This window comes from Python bivittatus, unplaced genomic scaffold, assembly GCF_059951505.1.
Source record: "Python bivittatus isolate LINGU-HERP-01145 unplaced genomic scaffold, Pbiv_v1 ctg000980_np1212, whole genome shotgun sequence".
NCBI lineage: Eukaryota > Metazoa > Chordata > Lepidosauria > Squamata > Pythonidae > Python > Python bivittatus.
Window position 1 is genome coordinate 51,901,592 of NW_028277125.1, and position 16,550 is coordinate 51,918,141.

The 16,550-nt window shown below is 31.5% G+C and overlaps 1 protein-coding gene across 5 annotated transcripts in view; it reads left to right on the top strand.

The window, feature by feature from the left end:
• VTI1A (vesicle transport through interaction with t-SNAREs 1A) overlaps nt 1–16,550 on the top strand; it is a 279,816-nt gene that overhangs the window by 64,640 nt on the left and 198,626 nt on the right. For 3 of the 5 annotated variants that reach the window (XM_088132264.1, XM_088132265.1, XM_088132261.1), the window contains exons 4-6: nt 5,080–5,157; nt 11,051–11,071; nt 15,851–15,935. In XM_088132264.1, the coding sequence (XP_087988390.1) occupies nt 5,080–5,157; nt 11,051–11,071; nt 15,851–15,935 (184 nt within the window). The remainder of the gene's footprint in view (nt 1–5,079; nt 5,158–11,050; nt 11,072–15,850; nt 15,936–16,550) is intronic. The other 2 variants (XM_088132266.1, XM_088132263.1) reach the window with 1 other exon arrangement.

Consider the following 16,550-nt stretch of genomic DNA (forward strand, 5'->3'; position numbering starts at 1 on the left):
GAGTCAAAAGTGGATGAACCCACCAATATGTCTCTGATGTTTTCTCTTTCTATTCTTTCTGGTTATCTCTTCAGTCCCATCCAAACATTAGGCTGCAAGGAAAGGGCAATTAAGTCTTCCTAGAATGCTAACCTGATTTTCAATGTAGAAGTTTTGAAATTACAACAAGGGCTACATAATATTTTCAGAAAATAAATTCTTTGTTTAGAAAATTTCTATGGGGTTCTTCAATTCTAAGAATATCTTTACAGAAAATGCAATTATCAATTAATGAGGGAGGATTTGGTCTTCCGAATCTGGAGCTATATCATCATGCTTATGTATTATTATTACTATTATTAAATACTGGAAGCCAACAAGTGATGTTAATTTTCTGACTTGGCAATTTTGGAATATATATGTATAACTTTGGTCGGATGGGCAATATTAGGATCAAAATATACTAAAACTCTAATATCTTTGGAAATAATTTTGTCAGTTAGAAAGCTATGGAATATAATGTCTACTAAAAAAAGATTTGACCCTTTTTCCCATGCCAAACTGACTTTATGAGGAAACCCAACTTTACAAATTGGGAAAAAGATGGTGATGTGGAAAAATTGGATGGAAGTGGGGATATTGACTTTGGACCAACTGATAGATGATGAAGATGAATTTTTAATGTATTCTGTGTTAAGATATAAATGTCATCTATCGGATGAAACCCAATAGTAATATTTATAGTTAGAACATTTGTTAACAACATTGTTTGGACCAGCAGCATTTTCAGATTCTGAGACCACCTGAGATATTAGAACAACTTGTTAAATTCTTTAAAACTAAAAAAACTATTAGTTTGTATAGATATTTGTTATCAATAAATCAATTTGATATGCAGATGTTAAGGGATGAGTGGAATAAAGAATTAGAAGTTTCTATATTGCCTAGACAATGGGAGATTGTCTTAACTTCTATAGCAAGAGTGTCAGTGGACCTCAAACTATGACTTATACAACACAAAACAATATTTAGAATTTATTGGACTCCACTACGTGTGTATAGAAAAAGATTGTCAAAAACAGCATTTTGTTGGAGATATAATAAGGACAATGCCTCTTTAAAGCATATGTTTTTACAATGTCCTATACTTACTATGTTTTGGGAGAAAGTAGACTATATAAATATGATAATGTGACAAAAGCTAAAGTTTTCAGAGGTTAATATTCTTTTGAACTACTGTATGTTAAAACACTTTTATATATATGTTTTCTTCTTTTTGTAATTTAAAAAAAAATAAAAAACCAACAAGGGCTATGTGAATTTAGTTTGAAGGGTACTTTGACCCCCAAGATCACCAGTTGCCTACCCTGACTCTAAACAGACAAGTTTCATATGATACAGAGAGTATTATTGCTTGCTTGCTTGCTTTATTTATTTATTGTATTTATATAGCCGCCCATCTCACACAAAGTGACTCTGGGTGGTGTACAACAATTAAATTCATGGAAGTGTAATTATTTGTTGCATTTCTAGAGTGTATTTAGGAGATACACCCAGGTGACAGTATTTTTATTTGCTACAGATTCTTATGGTACATATTCTCCAATCCTCTCTATGACAGTTCAGTGTTCTCCATAACAATAAAAGTTCTTCTAAATACTTAGATGTTCTAAGTAATAAGTATATGTTGCTGATTTAATGTATTCAGAATATTAGTTTATATAGCCAATGATAATGTATTCTGACTGAAGTAGCCTTTAGCATCATTTTAGATTATTTACAGTGAAAATAAGAGATGTGGAACCTGGGATTCACAAATAATATTTCTGAATTTCAGCATCATTCCTTTTCTGTTGATCATTTAAGGAAGGGGAGATATATTGACAATAATTTATATTAGTGTAATCATTATGGTCAGAATTAAATTTATGTCAGTCACCTATTCATGATATTAAAAAAAGAGAATGAACAACTGCATCTGACACAGTGTAAGAGTTTGGCTATGTATTACAGACATCACATTAAAAATAACCATGAGTAGGACAGACTGGAGAGGGATGCACATTAATGCACAAGGAAGTAAGAATTAGCTGCTTTTATTAATCCTTGTCATCTCTATTTTAACAATCTTTTCTCTTCTCAGCTACTGCATGAAAAATAAAATAAGCAACATGTTTCACATATTCTCCATCCATTGCAGTCTGTAGGGATGCTTTAAAATGCTCAGGTTTAGGAACTGGCATATAGTATATGTATCTTATTTTTGTTCTAATCAGTATAGCAAGTTATAGAGCTGAGACTGAGTAGGAGAAGTCACAGGACTTTAAACCACCCCCATATGAAATCTTCTATCTAGGGAAGTGTATTGGACATGCTTATGCTTGTGCTCTGGGGCCAGGGAGATCTTTCTGAATGGCTGGATTTTTTGGGGTAGTTGGTGTAGGCCTGAAAGAATATGCATAGCTTGCCCAGTAACTTAGGAGAAGGCAGACTTGGGTAAGTGATGGTTTACTGCTGAACTGCTGGAATTACATCGTTACTTACTATATATAGGGAGCTACTTGACCAAGGGGGTTAAACTGTTAGACATTAGCAGTATAAAGTAGCAAATAGGAAACAAGAGTTGGATCATCACTAATGTGCATTTGTAACTTCATTCTTTTTTTGATATATATCAAACACAAAATAGGGTATTATCATAATTGAGCATTCAATGCCAATTTGTTGGCTTTTTGGCAAAAAAGAGAAAAACAAAACCGATCTCCATATGATATTCTTGCATACTGCAGTCTCCCATTGTGATGAAATGAATAATTTAAACAGGGACTCTGATACCAGAGCTTCTTTAAAGGTTCCATTTCCTTTAATGCTGCGGAGACTATTTTCACTTTGTTAATGTGAGACTGCTCTTCCCGAGATATACAGATAATAAGTAGTAGTAGTGGTAGTAGTAGCAGTAGTAGTAGTGGCTTAGTATATATTTTCTATCAAGTAGTAGTTGTGACATACTGAAAAAGATAATTTTTTTAAAAGAATCAAAAGTATTTTGCATCTTACATCTGAATGAAATGAGGGATTTGATTTAACTATTGGTATATTTGGTATTTGGTTTCTGTGTTTGTCAGTTTGTAATATCTCAGTCTTTTGGGACTGATGGGTCCATTTCACATCTTAATAAAATATAGTCAAAGAAAAGAACTTAGTTGAATGTTTGGCAGTTCACAAAATGGCTGCTAAAATGGCATGACCTCAGGTAGAAAATACATTTTTCTAGAAGGCAAATTAGAATTCTTGCTCACTGCCTTCCTCTCTATCTATTCCCGCCCTCACTAACTAACTGTTAATCATTAGCTTTCCTTTGTCTTTTTTCTAAGTGGACACCTTTATAAACAAAAGATTGGGCTGCAGCCACTCATCATTTTTATTTTATGAGAATAAGAATGCCTAGGGGGCACATATGAAATTCAGGGGCATTCTTGGAAATAACAATGATTCTAGAGACTGTTGCTTTGCTTAGTGTAGGCTAGCTTTCTATTAAATTCAATTAAAAATAAAATATGCTTTAAAAATAAGGTTGGTCAGGGCATCACCCTCATGCATCTTTTATGCACTGAACAAAACCAAAACTAATTCCTTATATATATATTCATTATTATCATTTATGTTAGTGCAACTTATAGTAGGTTTTAGAAAGGAAATTATGTATTTAAATTAGTATGCTTTCTAAATATCTGTATAGTCTTTGTTAAGATATAGAGATGAGTTCAGTAAAGAAACTGAGGTGAATTCTATAGACCTTATATAATTGATGGAGATTGCCCATCCAGCCTTCTAGCATGAATCTTTTTGCAACCTCAAAAGCAATCAATATCCATTTCTGCTGTCTTCAAGCTTGTTTACAAACCATTGGTATATAATTCAAAAGAACAAGCAAAACCCAGTGAATTCTTTAGAGCAAAATTAATATGAGATAACTTGTATCCAAAAGGAAACCAGTAACACAGCTGACCATGCATATGGCCATGCATTTTGAGCACCATATTTTTTTCCTAAATAATCCACAGGTGCGTAAGTCTTCCTAATTTTAAATCCACACAAATTTGCTTGAAAGTTTCATTCTCATTGTTGTTATTTCCAGTTGCCTCACGTGTCATGGGAAAAAGATAAAACACAAGATACTGCATTCAGTTTAAGTCCAGTATATATTCCCTGGCAAAATTCTTTTTTAATCTAACAGCCAAAGAAGAAGAGTTTCTTTTATTGAACTTACCTCCTATTGAAAAAAAGGAGCACATCACTTTTTTCCTGGACAGCAGGTTTCAGTAATTCTTTGAATTTCAGTTTACATAAATCAGTCAAATAAATACCCAATAAAAAGTATATATTTTTCTTGTCCATGCCTTCTTTTTCCTTTGAGTGTAGGGTAGTGATTTTACTGCATGGTTCTGACCAATGGGATTCTAGGCTTTGCCATTAGCCTTTAGGCATATACGAATTCTTATTTAAAAAGTGTTATATTTGATATATGACAGATGGAAATAGAACAAACTGTCAAATTTCTTCCCCCTTGCTTTTTTTTTTTTTTTTATGATTTTCAGTTTTGTTACTGGCATATCTATGTATGCTAATTTAAATATCCAAAGGTAACTTCTAATTGTAGAATCTGAATTATATGGCATACAATGTAACCATCGTTATTTTAGTACTGGTAAAAATACAGATTATTGTAATCATACATATGTTTACGCAGAATAAGGTTGTATAAAATGGCAGGGGACTTTGGGGTTGGAGGAAGAATGCAGTTTGGAATAGTTCATACTAAATATAATGGAAAAGGTTTTAGATTTTTTTTTCTGTGAAGATGCATGTTGTTAGGCTAATTTGATCTAACAATTAATTATAAACTCCTCTAAAATTATTGATGATTTTTATTACATTTGTCATCCTATTGTTAAAACAACTTTTTGAGAAGTTTAGAAATTTGTATTAAGTAGGTATCCATTAGAGGGCTCTCGAGGTTTTGAGTTGAGCAACCTTGATAGTGATAGTTCCAGAGCTTTGCTTGCTCACATTTCTTTGTTTTTCTTTTTTATTTTACAGAAAAGGTCACAGATTGCCTACAGTGACGAGGTACGGAATGAGCTCCTAGGGGATGATGGGAATTCCTCAGAGATCCAGGTAGGATGCTAATCAAGAAGCCCTAGTGGGTGGCTGGAGGGTGAAGGAGGTCATTGGCACACTGGGCTTCTCAAGCTGCTTCTTAACAGCATTAGTAACAACTCATGTGGAAGTGATACTGTTTAATGCAAAGCTGGGGCCTTAATCAACTTCAAAATGATTCTTGGAGATCTTACAATTTAACCCTTTACCTTGGATTACCGTCTGCTATTTAAAAAAAAATACAAACAAAAAACAAAATATTTTCTCCTCTTTTTCTTTATTATTTAGTACTTAAGGAGTAGCTTGAAATACAGTGTTTCCCAACAAACCCAAGGTCCTCACCCCAAACACATGTAAAAGGAATACAAATTCACATAATACAGCTTTGATAAGAATGAAATATAATTAAATCAACACTGGAAGGCAAAACAAATGAAAATGGGATTTTAGAATGTGAGTTTCTTTTCCTGTGTAGTTGCCTCTCTGAACAAGATTTTGTTCTATGGTACAAAACTGCACATTATGCCAAACATTATATAGTTGTAATTGACTTAGTATAAATATTAGCATTTTAAAGAAATATTCTAGATATTATATTCACAGTATTCATTACAATATTGCAAGTGGTCAGGAAGGGTTTTTACAATTATTAGAGCAAGTGTTTTCATGGTTCTGCACCCTTCTTTTACCCAAAGCTTACTCTGGAATAAAGATCTGTAAGAATGTTTGCTTTCATGCATTATAATATTTTTAAATAAATTTTTTATAACTTCATACATAAGAAAGTTAATTTACATTACAACCAAGTGAAGCTAAATGTATAATAATAATGAATATTTAATATTGTGAAAAGTTTGTCACTGATTTTAATTTCTATTCTACTTCTATAATAACTTTGATCAATATACTTAGAATGTATTAGGAGCCAGTTTGGTCTAGTGGGTGAGGCCCCAGGTTAGAAACCAGGAGACTGTGAGTTCTAGTTCTAGATCCAAAAAAAAGGCTGCGGGAAAAATGCTAGGAAGAAAAAAAAATAGAATGTATTATTTGTGACTATCTAGTCTTTGTTTCTCTAAAGTGTGTTAACACTTGTAAAGCAAATGTCTATATATACCATGTATTCCATTATGTATCAAAATAGAATCTATATATGATATAACTCAACCAAAAAAGTCAAGTGAACATTCAAACTTTCAACTTGAACACTTTAAAACCATCCAGAGTCATTGGGCCAGCATATACATTTATTAAATAAATAAATAACAATATGAAAATTTGGGTGGATTTTTAATTGTTTTATAATCTATGACCCATTAACATATATGTTTAGGGAAATAGCTAATGTGTTTCAGTAATGGTATTTTTCATACATAGCCTAAGGTTTTCTTTCTTTTTTCTTATTTAATAAAAAAGTGGACATATCTTTCAGAAAAGGTCTTTGAGAATCTAGCATTCTTCACAGAATTTAATTAGTCAAAAAAGGAATATTAGAGTTCTGAATTTAAATTATATACATTGTTTTTGTCTTATGAGCCTTAAAAGGAAACAAATACAATTTTTTTATTATAAAACATAAGGTATTATTTTATTTTAAAATTAAAAAATTAAATTAAAATTAAAAAAAACATTTTATTGGCTACTTTAAGGAGAATCAATTTATCCTCTTGTGAGAACTCAGTACTGATTTATTTCATGGCTGTCAGCAATATATTTAGAGTGTGTACACATGTAGAAGCAGAAAGAAATTTTGTGGGTAATGCCATAAAATTAAGACAGAAAAAAAGTTTATTCTATGTCAAAAAATATAGTGATTTCATTATCCTAAATCAATTAACATTCTGTTTATCTATTTCAGCCTTTTGATTGATATCAAGTGTAGTGTCCGTCCATCCATCTTCGCTAGACTAGTGAATTTTATAATAATAAATTGAACAAAGGTTCTAGAGTAAATAGATTTGGCGTACTAGAACAATATTCAGTGAAGAAAAGCATGGTTTTCTGTAACATTCTGTAGCATTGATCAACTCCGTTTGGGATAGATCTAGAAACTTCAGTAAATTGTCTTTCTATATACAAAATTTCCAATTTACTTTTTCTTACTTCAGAATGGGGCATCTTGAATATACTTTAAAAGATTTGGCATTATAAAGTTCATCTATTACTCTTTGTGTAATCATTTAAGGTTAAACTAAAGAATGAAAATCATAATTTCTCAGGTATAACATAAATCATTACATAAATAATGGAAAAGCAAATGTCATATAAACATAAACAGTATTGATGTCTTCACCCTACCTATTAGATAGGTAGACAGCAGAGACAGTCAGAAAGCTAGAACAAATCTAAATTAGGCATTTCCAGAAATAGACAGAATTATTTATTATTCTGTTCTTTATATAAACACTCTGTAGTATATGCAAGCCTATATATTTGATGGCATTCTTTTTCTGTCCATGAAAAAAAAAATGTTAAAACTAGTAGATACATACAATATATCCTCAAATAATCTGCAGTAAATTATCCGATCGGAAAAATATGGCTAATAAAATATTAGACATTTCCATATTACATCATTTTGGTCCTTGAGAAAAAAAATAGCAATCTGGTGTGTCCTAACAGCTTTTTTAGAGGTAATTATCATTTTATATGCCTAGCTTAATTATTTTTTTACTTAACACTTTTATGTCTTGCCTATCCTCTATAGCATTATAGATAGCACAAACTAACTTGACATATTACTGTATGTAAAAGCTGCTATTTCCTACATTGCAATTTTCTGTTTAAAGTAGAAATATCCTCAGTATGGATAAATTACACTGAGTTCAATGGACTGTATATTTTCTGTTTAAGTGAGTGTATCTTGCCTTTGTGTTCAGTAATTTCTTTGCACTCCAGACCTAAAGAAATATAATCAAATGAAGCATATTTTAAAATATGGAAGCAGGATATTTCAGAGTTTTGTTATTTACTCCCTAGAATAATATTATTTATTTATTTATTCAAAAATTATATATGTCTTCCTGTGTTTCTCAGAGGGTGTATGTTTGTGTAGCAGTGTTTTAAGCAATGCTTTGGAACCTTCTTAAATTTATCTGATTGCATCACTAATTCGCTTGAAAGACTCAAACTCTGCAGTGCAGGAAAACAGAATACAATATTAGGTTATAGTTTTATTTCATATTTTAGGTTTACTTGATATGGACCCAGGAATGTACTAAATAAATAAATAAATAAATAGCATAGCATAGCATAGCATAGCATAGCATAGCATAGCATAGCATAGCATAGCATAGCATGCTGGATTGATAAATTGCTTTAAAAATATGTGAAATTATAATTTTATTACTTAAAATAATGGAAGTGGTATCTCCATATAAGTAGATCTGTTAGGATGAGAGACATTTCTTAATAATTAGTATAACTAATTATAATGTAAGTATATAAGTTGATAAATATAACAAAGCAGCATATCTGTTACCTAGAGGAAATATTTTGTGATTATATGGTTACCTAATTCTTGATAACCTAACTCTGATAAAGTAAGATTTGGACTGCCTATGCATACAGTGTATCAAAACTCCAAAACTCCTCAGATGGGGGAGAGGGAAATTGGTCAATTTAATTCCCCAAGATCTAAAGACGGTCGGTATCACTTCATATAGCCCTGGCAGTGCAGATCATTACCAGTCACAAATCTGTTCATTACATACTGAGAGTATATAGCAAAATAAATAGACTGTCTCACAAGTTCTGAAAATTGTGTGTTCGACCCATGATAATGTGTAAAGGGCGTTTAATAGAGTTCAGCATTTATTCGTTATCTGTATGTGGGCAGAGACAGCACTACCGTTATCAGCTTTTGGGGAGGGAAATTCCGTGGTTCTCCATGTCACGTGACCTGCCTCACAGACCCATGCACTCTCCGCGATGCAGTTTTGATTCTCCTCAGAGCAGAAGGCTTAGTCACAAGAGATTCCACTGGTTCAAACCAGCGTAAACCAGATTTTTTTTTTTTTTTGTCTACAAAGGAACAGATTACTGCTTGCATCAAGTAGAGGAGGGGATGAAAAAGAGAAGAATCTTTGTTTCAAAAATATGCTGATTATTATAACTTAAAACTGTGGCGGCACACAATTTTATGCTTTTTGATAAGGTTGCTTTTTGGCATGGTTAGGATACTGCTTTTAAAAATAGAAGTAGTAGCATTTCATCAAGTGTCATAATTGTTAAATGAGGGAAAAATCTTTTGTTAATTTGAATGAATATCTTTCAGACATCATTTAAAAAAGAAAACCACCCATTATTTAGCTTAGCTGTAAATCCTACACAGCTTAAATTCAGTCATGCAGCACAAACAAGATAGAACTCTCTCGCTCTCGCTCTCTCTTTTTTGACACCTATTGAAAAAACAAATGTGGAGCATTTTAAAACTTTCATTCACCATAGTAGAGTGTCATGCCCCAAATGGTTTCTATTGCAGAATAGTAGTTTTAAACTTTGGCCCTTAAAGTATCATAGCCATTACATGAATGGTGACCTGCAAAAGGGAGCGGGGGTGGGCATAGTGATGCAATAAAATCCCAAACCACCTTTTTTAGAATCTGTATGTTTATCTTTTGGGAGAAGAAAAGTGAGGAGGAAGCAAGAGAACATACTAAAGAGTGATTGCAAAGTGCTTTTAATTTAAGAAAAGGTGGGGCTAGATTAGAAAACATGCTTTTCCCTTGATTTTTTATCTTTGGAAAACTAGAACTATTGATTGCAGCAGTTTTCTTCCTAAAATTAAAATAATGTCTTGTTTTTATTTGTTTGCCATTGTAAATGTTTTAATTTTAGATCAACAGTGTGAGCGTAAGGAATCATTTAAATTAGGTGTGTGTGTGTGTGTGTGTGTGAAAACATCCTTCCTAATCTTTATACCCTAATTCAAAATTAGTTTCTGTTTATATGAATAAATTGATAATGGTCAGTTGAAGAAGAAACCTTCTCAATTGTAAAATAACATATTCTCAGTAAAGAAGCTTTTCCTCCCCCACAATAACTATAATTTTATATGTGTGTTGCAAATAGACTGAGTGTATTTTCTACCTCATCACAACAGGCTACTATTTTGAATAAAGGTTATTTTGCAGTATATCAAAATTGATTGACAGGACTCTTCTTTTGTTGGGTTAATTAGACTGCATCATTTCAAGGAGCAGAATAGTAAAATGTAATAACTTTTTGAAGTAAATTCTCTTGAAAAACATAAAAAATAGCATAGTCAAAATTGTATCTATGCCTAATAATATAATGCCACTATTTGCTTGCTCTTCATTATTTATATTATTTGGGTACACAATAATAATCTACAATACTAAATTGTTTAGAATTATTAAATTTAGATTAAAAATAATCACATTTAAAAAATAGCATATAAGCTGGTGTTTCTATAGCCATCAGTTATTCTGGCTGATTTAGTAAGATAGATGTATTGGGAGACATAAAAAGGCAGATGTCAGTACTAACAAAATAAAAAAAAATGTAGAAATCTTGTATATACAAAATCACTTCAGCTGTACTATCTTAGAAGAGAGGAATAGTAAACTTGTTTTCTCCTTTTTATATTATAGACTTCTATGAAGTCATTCCCCTTTATTTCATGATAGTGTCTTAGATGTGGTTTAAAAGAGAATTTCACACTATTCTCTTTGTTTAATGTGACAGTGTGCGAAAGTGATCTTTATTCGTTCAAAAAACTCTGCATGTAGTCTATGTTTAGGGTCTTTTAATGTGTTTGTCTGTGATTTTTAAATGCTAAACATGTAAACAGATAAATTGTCAATGTTAATTCTGTATCCTGTCACACAACTGATCTTTCTTTCCTGCCATTTCTTTCCTTTTTATCTTTTTCTGTGCATTCATGTTGCAGTTGATAAAATTACGTGAAGAGGTGAGTATTTTGTTGCTTTTTGTTGCCTAGCTTCTTCTTTAAAACTAGCTTTTCATATCTGAATACATCTTTTTGGTCACTTGCAGAGAAATCTGTAAGAGCATGCAATACGTATCTATATATATCTATATTTATCTATATCTCTTTAAAAATGTTCTAGCACTATTTGTGTCTTTTCCTTAATAATCATACATTTCATCAGAATCCCTAAGTCATACCTTTAAAATTAAAATTCTTTAATAGCACTAAGAAAAGGGATAATTTAAAGAGTCTGTAGAAGAAGAAAAGGAAAACTAGTATTTGATATGTGTTTGAACACCATGTTGAAATTAGATCCTGTAATGATATCTGCACTATTGAAGGTACTGTAACAGTAGGGGAAAAACAACCCCTCTGCTTGAAAGATACAAGCAATACCTCATTGTGTAGATCTGCCAGCATACAAAACAATATGAAAATATTGCATGCACGTATACTGAATTGTAGATGTATGCTCAGTTGTGCCTCCTATATTTATTATTTATTTGTGCATATGCTGTAGTGAATGTAAATTAGGGTCCTTTTTCATTCCAGGAAATGACCAGAAGAGATAACAGTACTTCAAAAGTAGTATCAAATCATCAAATGATTGTTTCTTGACATTCTCTAAAGTATTTTTTTCTTTTTTTAGATTTGTCCTTGGTTTTATTTTTTGCTTACACAATTTGTGTGTGTGTGTGTGTGTGTGTGTGTGTGAGTCTTTAAATCAAATTCTTACTCCTAGAGTTTGGTATAGTAGAAGTTGCTAGGGAACCAGTTTTTTGAGATAGTGGCATAACAACACCTCTCAGTTCTTGGCAGAGACAGAACAACAAACTGTGCTTGTTTAGTCTTGTGGTATTTGGTGGATGACCTTTGTTATAAACTGTGCGTGTATTTCAAAATGGTGATCCAGAGAGGTGATGATACTCTTTCATTGAGAAAAACCCAGAGAATAACCAAATAAAGTACAGTATAGAAAAATTATTACTTTATAGATTTCCTTAATAAATCAAGATTGTGATCAATCAGGTATTTTGAATTTCCTTCATCTATGTGAATTTAACATAGATAGTATTTTTCATTATATCAATTTTCATTGATATAATGAAAAATACTGTCATAAAAAGGCAATTGAGTAAACAGTTTTTTCAGCTGTATCCTTACTAATTAGCATTATCAATATATGTGCTGATTTATACAGAATAATGTAAGCAAAGTACAGACTTGTACCAAAGAACTTAGGATTCAGTTTTTAATGGTAATAAGAAGCACAAAGAAAAGTGAAATATAAAATAGAGAGGGGAAGAGATGCCAATGGGGAAGAAAATAGTTCCCCATTATACATTTAAGCTTTATTTCAAATTAAGACAGGTCTGAGTGAGTAATATAGTTTTCCAACCCATATAATATAGTAAACCAAAGAGTTATTTTTCTGGAAACCATGATAAGCAAGATCTTGAATGTCATGTTTTATTCAGCCATTTCATGCATTCTACATTATAATATAATGCATTGAGTTCTAAAATAGTATGGTAAACACATTCTTAACTCCTCAGATAAATATATTTAATATTGGATGTTTGTAAAAAAGTACAATAGAAGAATTTGAGGACACAAATATATTAAACTTGGTAAACCTTAATTGCTGACTTGTTTACAGAATACATTGGAATAAGCAGTTGGAGATTATTTATAAAGTAAATTAAATATTGATGATATTACTCATGGTGGTAACATATATTAAGAGACTCATGAAAACAGACTAGTTTTTCAGGAATTTCAGTAAAGTGCCACCTTAATTATTTAATTTTGTGAAGTTCTACTAAGTATGTTGCATTGGATTGAATTTTCTTCCTGTTTGTTTATTATGCATATATAATCATTTACATTTTTTTAAATAGAGAAACATTTTAGGAAACAGACGTCTGTGGCTGAAAAATGGGATTTAACGTCAAAATTAAAGAGCAGAAGTTTCATACTGCAATTTTTAGTTACCATATTTGGCTGAAGGATAAGCTGTAAAGGATTTTTTTTTTTTTTGCACACAGAGTAAAATGCACATTAAAGTCCAAATGATGGCAAGTGCAGTGATTCACATAATGTTCTAAATTAGTTAAATAATTAGACATCTAGGCATTCTAAATTACAGCTCTCCTAAGGAGGTATTATCTTAAAAGCAATTGTGTATTTTTCTATATTGTTTATTAATAAAATGTCCTACTTCCTTGCAACCCAGATGCCAGATACAGAATTCTGTGGAGGCTATATTACTTGATTTTCTTTTACCTTCTGAAATCACGGTTTGAATACAATCCACATGGAGTTACTAAATCTCTAGATGTAGCCCTGCCACTTTGCAAAACTTCATCTAGCTCCATAGCGAAGCTCTGTAGAAGCTGAAAAACAGCCGGAACCACCTCACACTATTTCTTATACAAAAGGCTAGGAATAGTGTGGGAGAATGGATTTGGTGATGTTAGAAAAGGAGTTGAAAATACCCACCGCTGATGAAGCTCATAGCTTTATGACCGTACATAACATCATTTCTCCAAAATGAAAGAATAAACATACAATAGTTTAAGGTTGAACATAATAATAGTAATAATAATAATAATAAGAATCCTGTTATAAAATGGAATAAGTGAAAAAGAAATACAGAGTAACAAAATATAATGAGATTCTTCTGTGCTGTTGTTTGGAGAAACAAGGTATATGATTGCTAACAGCTAACCTTCATTTTGAATATTTTGTAAAGGTTTCTAAATTTGATTTTGTCAGTTGCACTACATATATCTTAGTAATGACATTTATCATTTAATGTTTATGTTTGCATAATCCACATTAAAATATTTTAGAAATAACACTCAGTTTTAAAACACTTTAGTGATATTTATATAGCTGAACCAACAATGTTTAATTATTGCAAGTATTTGCACTGAGCATAGGTCTATATCTGCAATATACTTATATTTGACTTGTAAGGGTAGTAATGTTTTTGAAATATCTCTTTTTCTTACTCTTTGTCTTTATTGAAAGAAAAATGTCTAACATTATTTATGCAGTTGTGATTTACCCTTTTGCATAGATTGAGGATCATTTTACATTAGATATTAGTTAAAGTAACTTTGCACTAAAATATTAAAAAATGTAAACTCTTCCCCCCATGAATAAAATATTTGTTACTTAATTGGCACATGATATTATAATACATAGATTCAATCAGTATGAAATGCTGTTTTTCTTTGAAGTTATTTACGGATGCTATTAAATTGTTTCTTTGTTTTAAAATTCCCCAGCGTACGCTGCAGTAATTTTCTATATTGTGCTTTAATTATATAATAAAATATTATAAAATATATATTTCTTTCTTCTCTTCCCTCCCACTCGTCTGCGCTTGGATTGTTCTCCCCCCATATTTTATTTTTTGCCATTTCTCTTAACCTATACACTATGAATTAGACAACTCTATTAATTATTATAGACTGTTATTTTAGCTTTCCTGACCTTCACATTGGGTTCTCTCTCTGCTGATCTAAATGCATTGTTTTAATGATTTCTCTAAAAAAAAAAAAAAAATCAAGGAAAGCTTTGATGTGGCTTTAGCTGCCTCCATCGTCTGGCCACATCTCAGAGATGTGTCACCTGTGCCAGGAGGGAATAGGGAAATCACGTTTTGAATGGTAATGATAACATACTAATCACTTCCTTTCTTTGAAGATAGAAGCGAGATATTCTGTCAGCATCCCTGGCTGCTGGAGCTTGGAGGCACTGGTCTAGGTGTATTAGCTTAAGTGTGCATGTCAATACAGCTTGCATTTCCCAAGATCCATAGGGGCTCATTAGAGCAAGGTAGATCATTTCGGCAGACAGCCACTCAGATAATATGGATAGCACCTACTTTTTAATATTATTATTAGAAAGCATTTCTTCAATTTTTAAATGACATCTGTCAACAAGGCAAAGTTCCAGGAGTTGAGTGTTTTTTTTTCCATGTAGCCAATTCTTTTTTTCAGAGTGAAGAAGAGTGACTTGGAAATGTGTGCCTGAACTTAGTTTGTAAATGTTGATAGATTGGTTAGAAATACTTCAGAAGCAATATATATATATAAATAAAGTAATGTTTCAAAGAAAAATATTTCAAAGAAAAGCTTCTCCCAGTTCATAAAGTCAGAATTATGCAGAGTAATTTATTCCTTTAAACTTAGTTGAAAAAATATTTATTCTATGCATATTAATATGTAGTACTCAATTTACTATATTGCATCAGTCATTTATTCTCAGCCTTTTTTGCACAGCATATTTCTTTAAAAATTATACACAAAGCAATTATATCTTTGTATGGGCATACCACAGATTGCTCAAGTAAAAACCTGCCATCCAAAAGGATGATTTGCTTCAATAAATTATTCTAGTGAAACAAAGACATTCACTTATAGAAAAACTACAGGGATTCATCAACTAAAATACTATTTTTGCTTTGGACATATATTGTCTTGTTTTTAATCAGCTGCTTGTACATATTTCCTGCTTGTACATATTGCAAAATATTTGCAAATATTTCCTTTGTATTATTTAAGTACAATATTATATAAAAGTAATTATAAATGATTACATTTCCAATTCTTTCCCACCACTGCATTTCTTAATCTAATACTTTGCTGTGCTTTTAGAAATTAAAAGTAAAAACCAGTAAGTGTATAGAGGCAAGGGGGGGATTGGAGCTGGATGCTTGAATTTTCTTTCCTGTTTTCTTTTTAGAGGGCACATCTGCTCGATAACACAGAGAGGCTGGAAAGGTCATCTCGGAGACTAGAGGCTGGATACCAAATAGCAGTGGAAACTGGTAAGAATTCTGAGAGTGAGCAAATTGTCTTGCTTATGCACAGCAGTCTTCACAACACATGACATTTCAGGGAAACTTCAAAGGCGAAGCAGAGACAGCAGCCCGAGATGTGGTTTACATATTGGGGAGACAATTGGGAGCTTATTTGCGCTTATCTTTTTTCAAGTTAAAAGGCATGACATCTACTGAAAACAGTTCCTGAGGTTTAAAAGTCTACATCTGAAAAGAGATAGAATACTTTGTCTAAATTCTACATTTGTCTTAATATACAGTAACATTTTGTCAGTTTACCCACCCGCAATGATTGTTAATATACGCCATGGACTACAGTTGTTTTGCTCCTTTACTTTTAGTTATCTATATGAAATTAATATTTTTATTAATGTGTAATTTGTAATGAAAGATACATAATGAATTTTAACAAATTTACTGTTTTAACTTGCATAGCATAGCATAGGGTTGTTTTTTTTTTGCTGCTGTTATGAACAAGAAGAGTTTTGAAAGGAATTACTGTTGATAGCTCTTTAGTCAATAACTTTACAAACATATTTTCTGTTTTATAAGCAGTTTTTAAATTGATATACAAAACTTCAACATATGAATCAATTCTATACA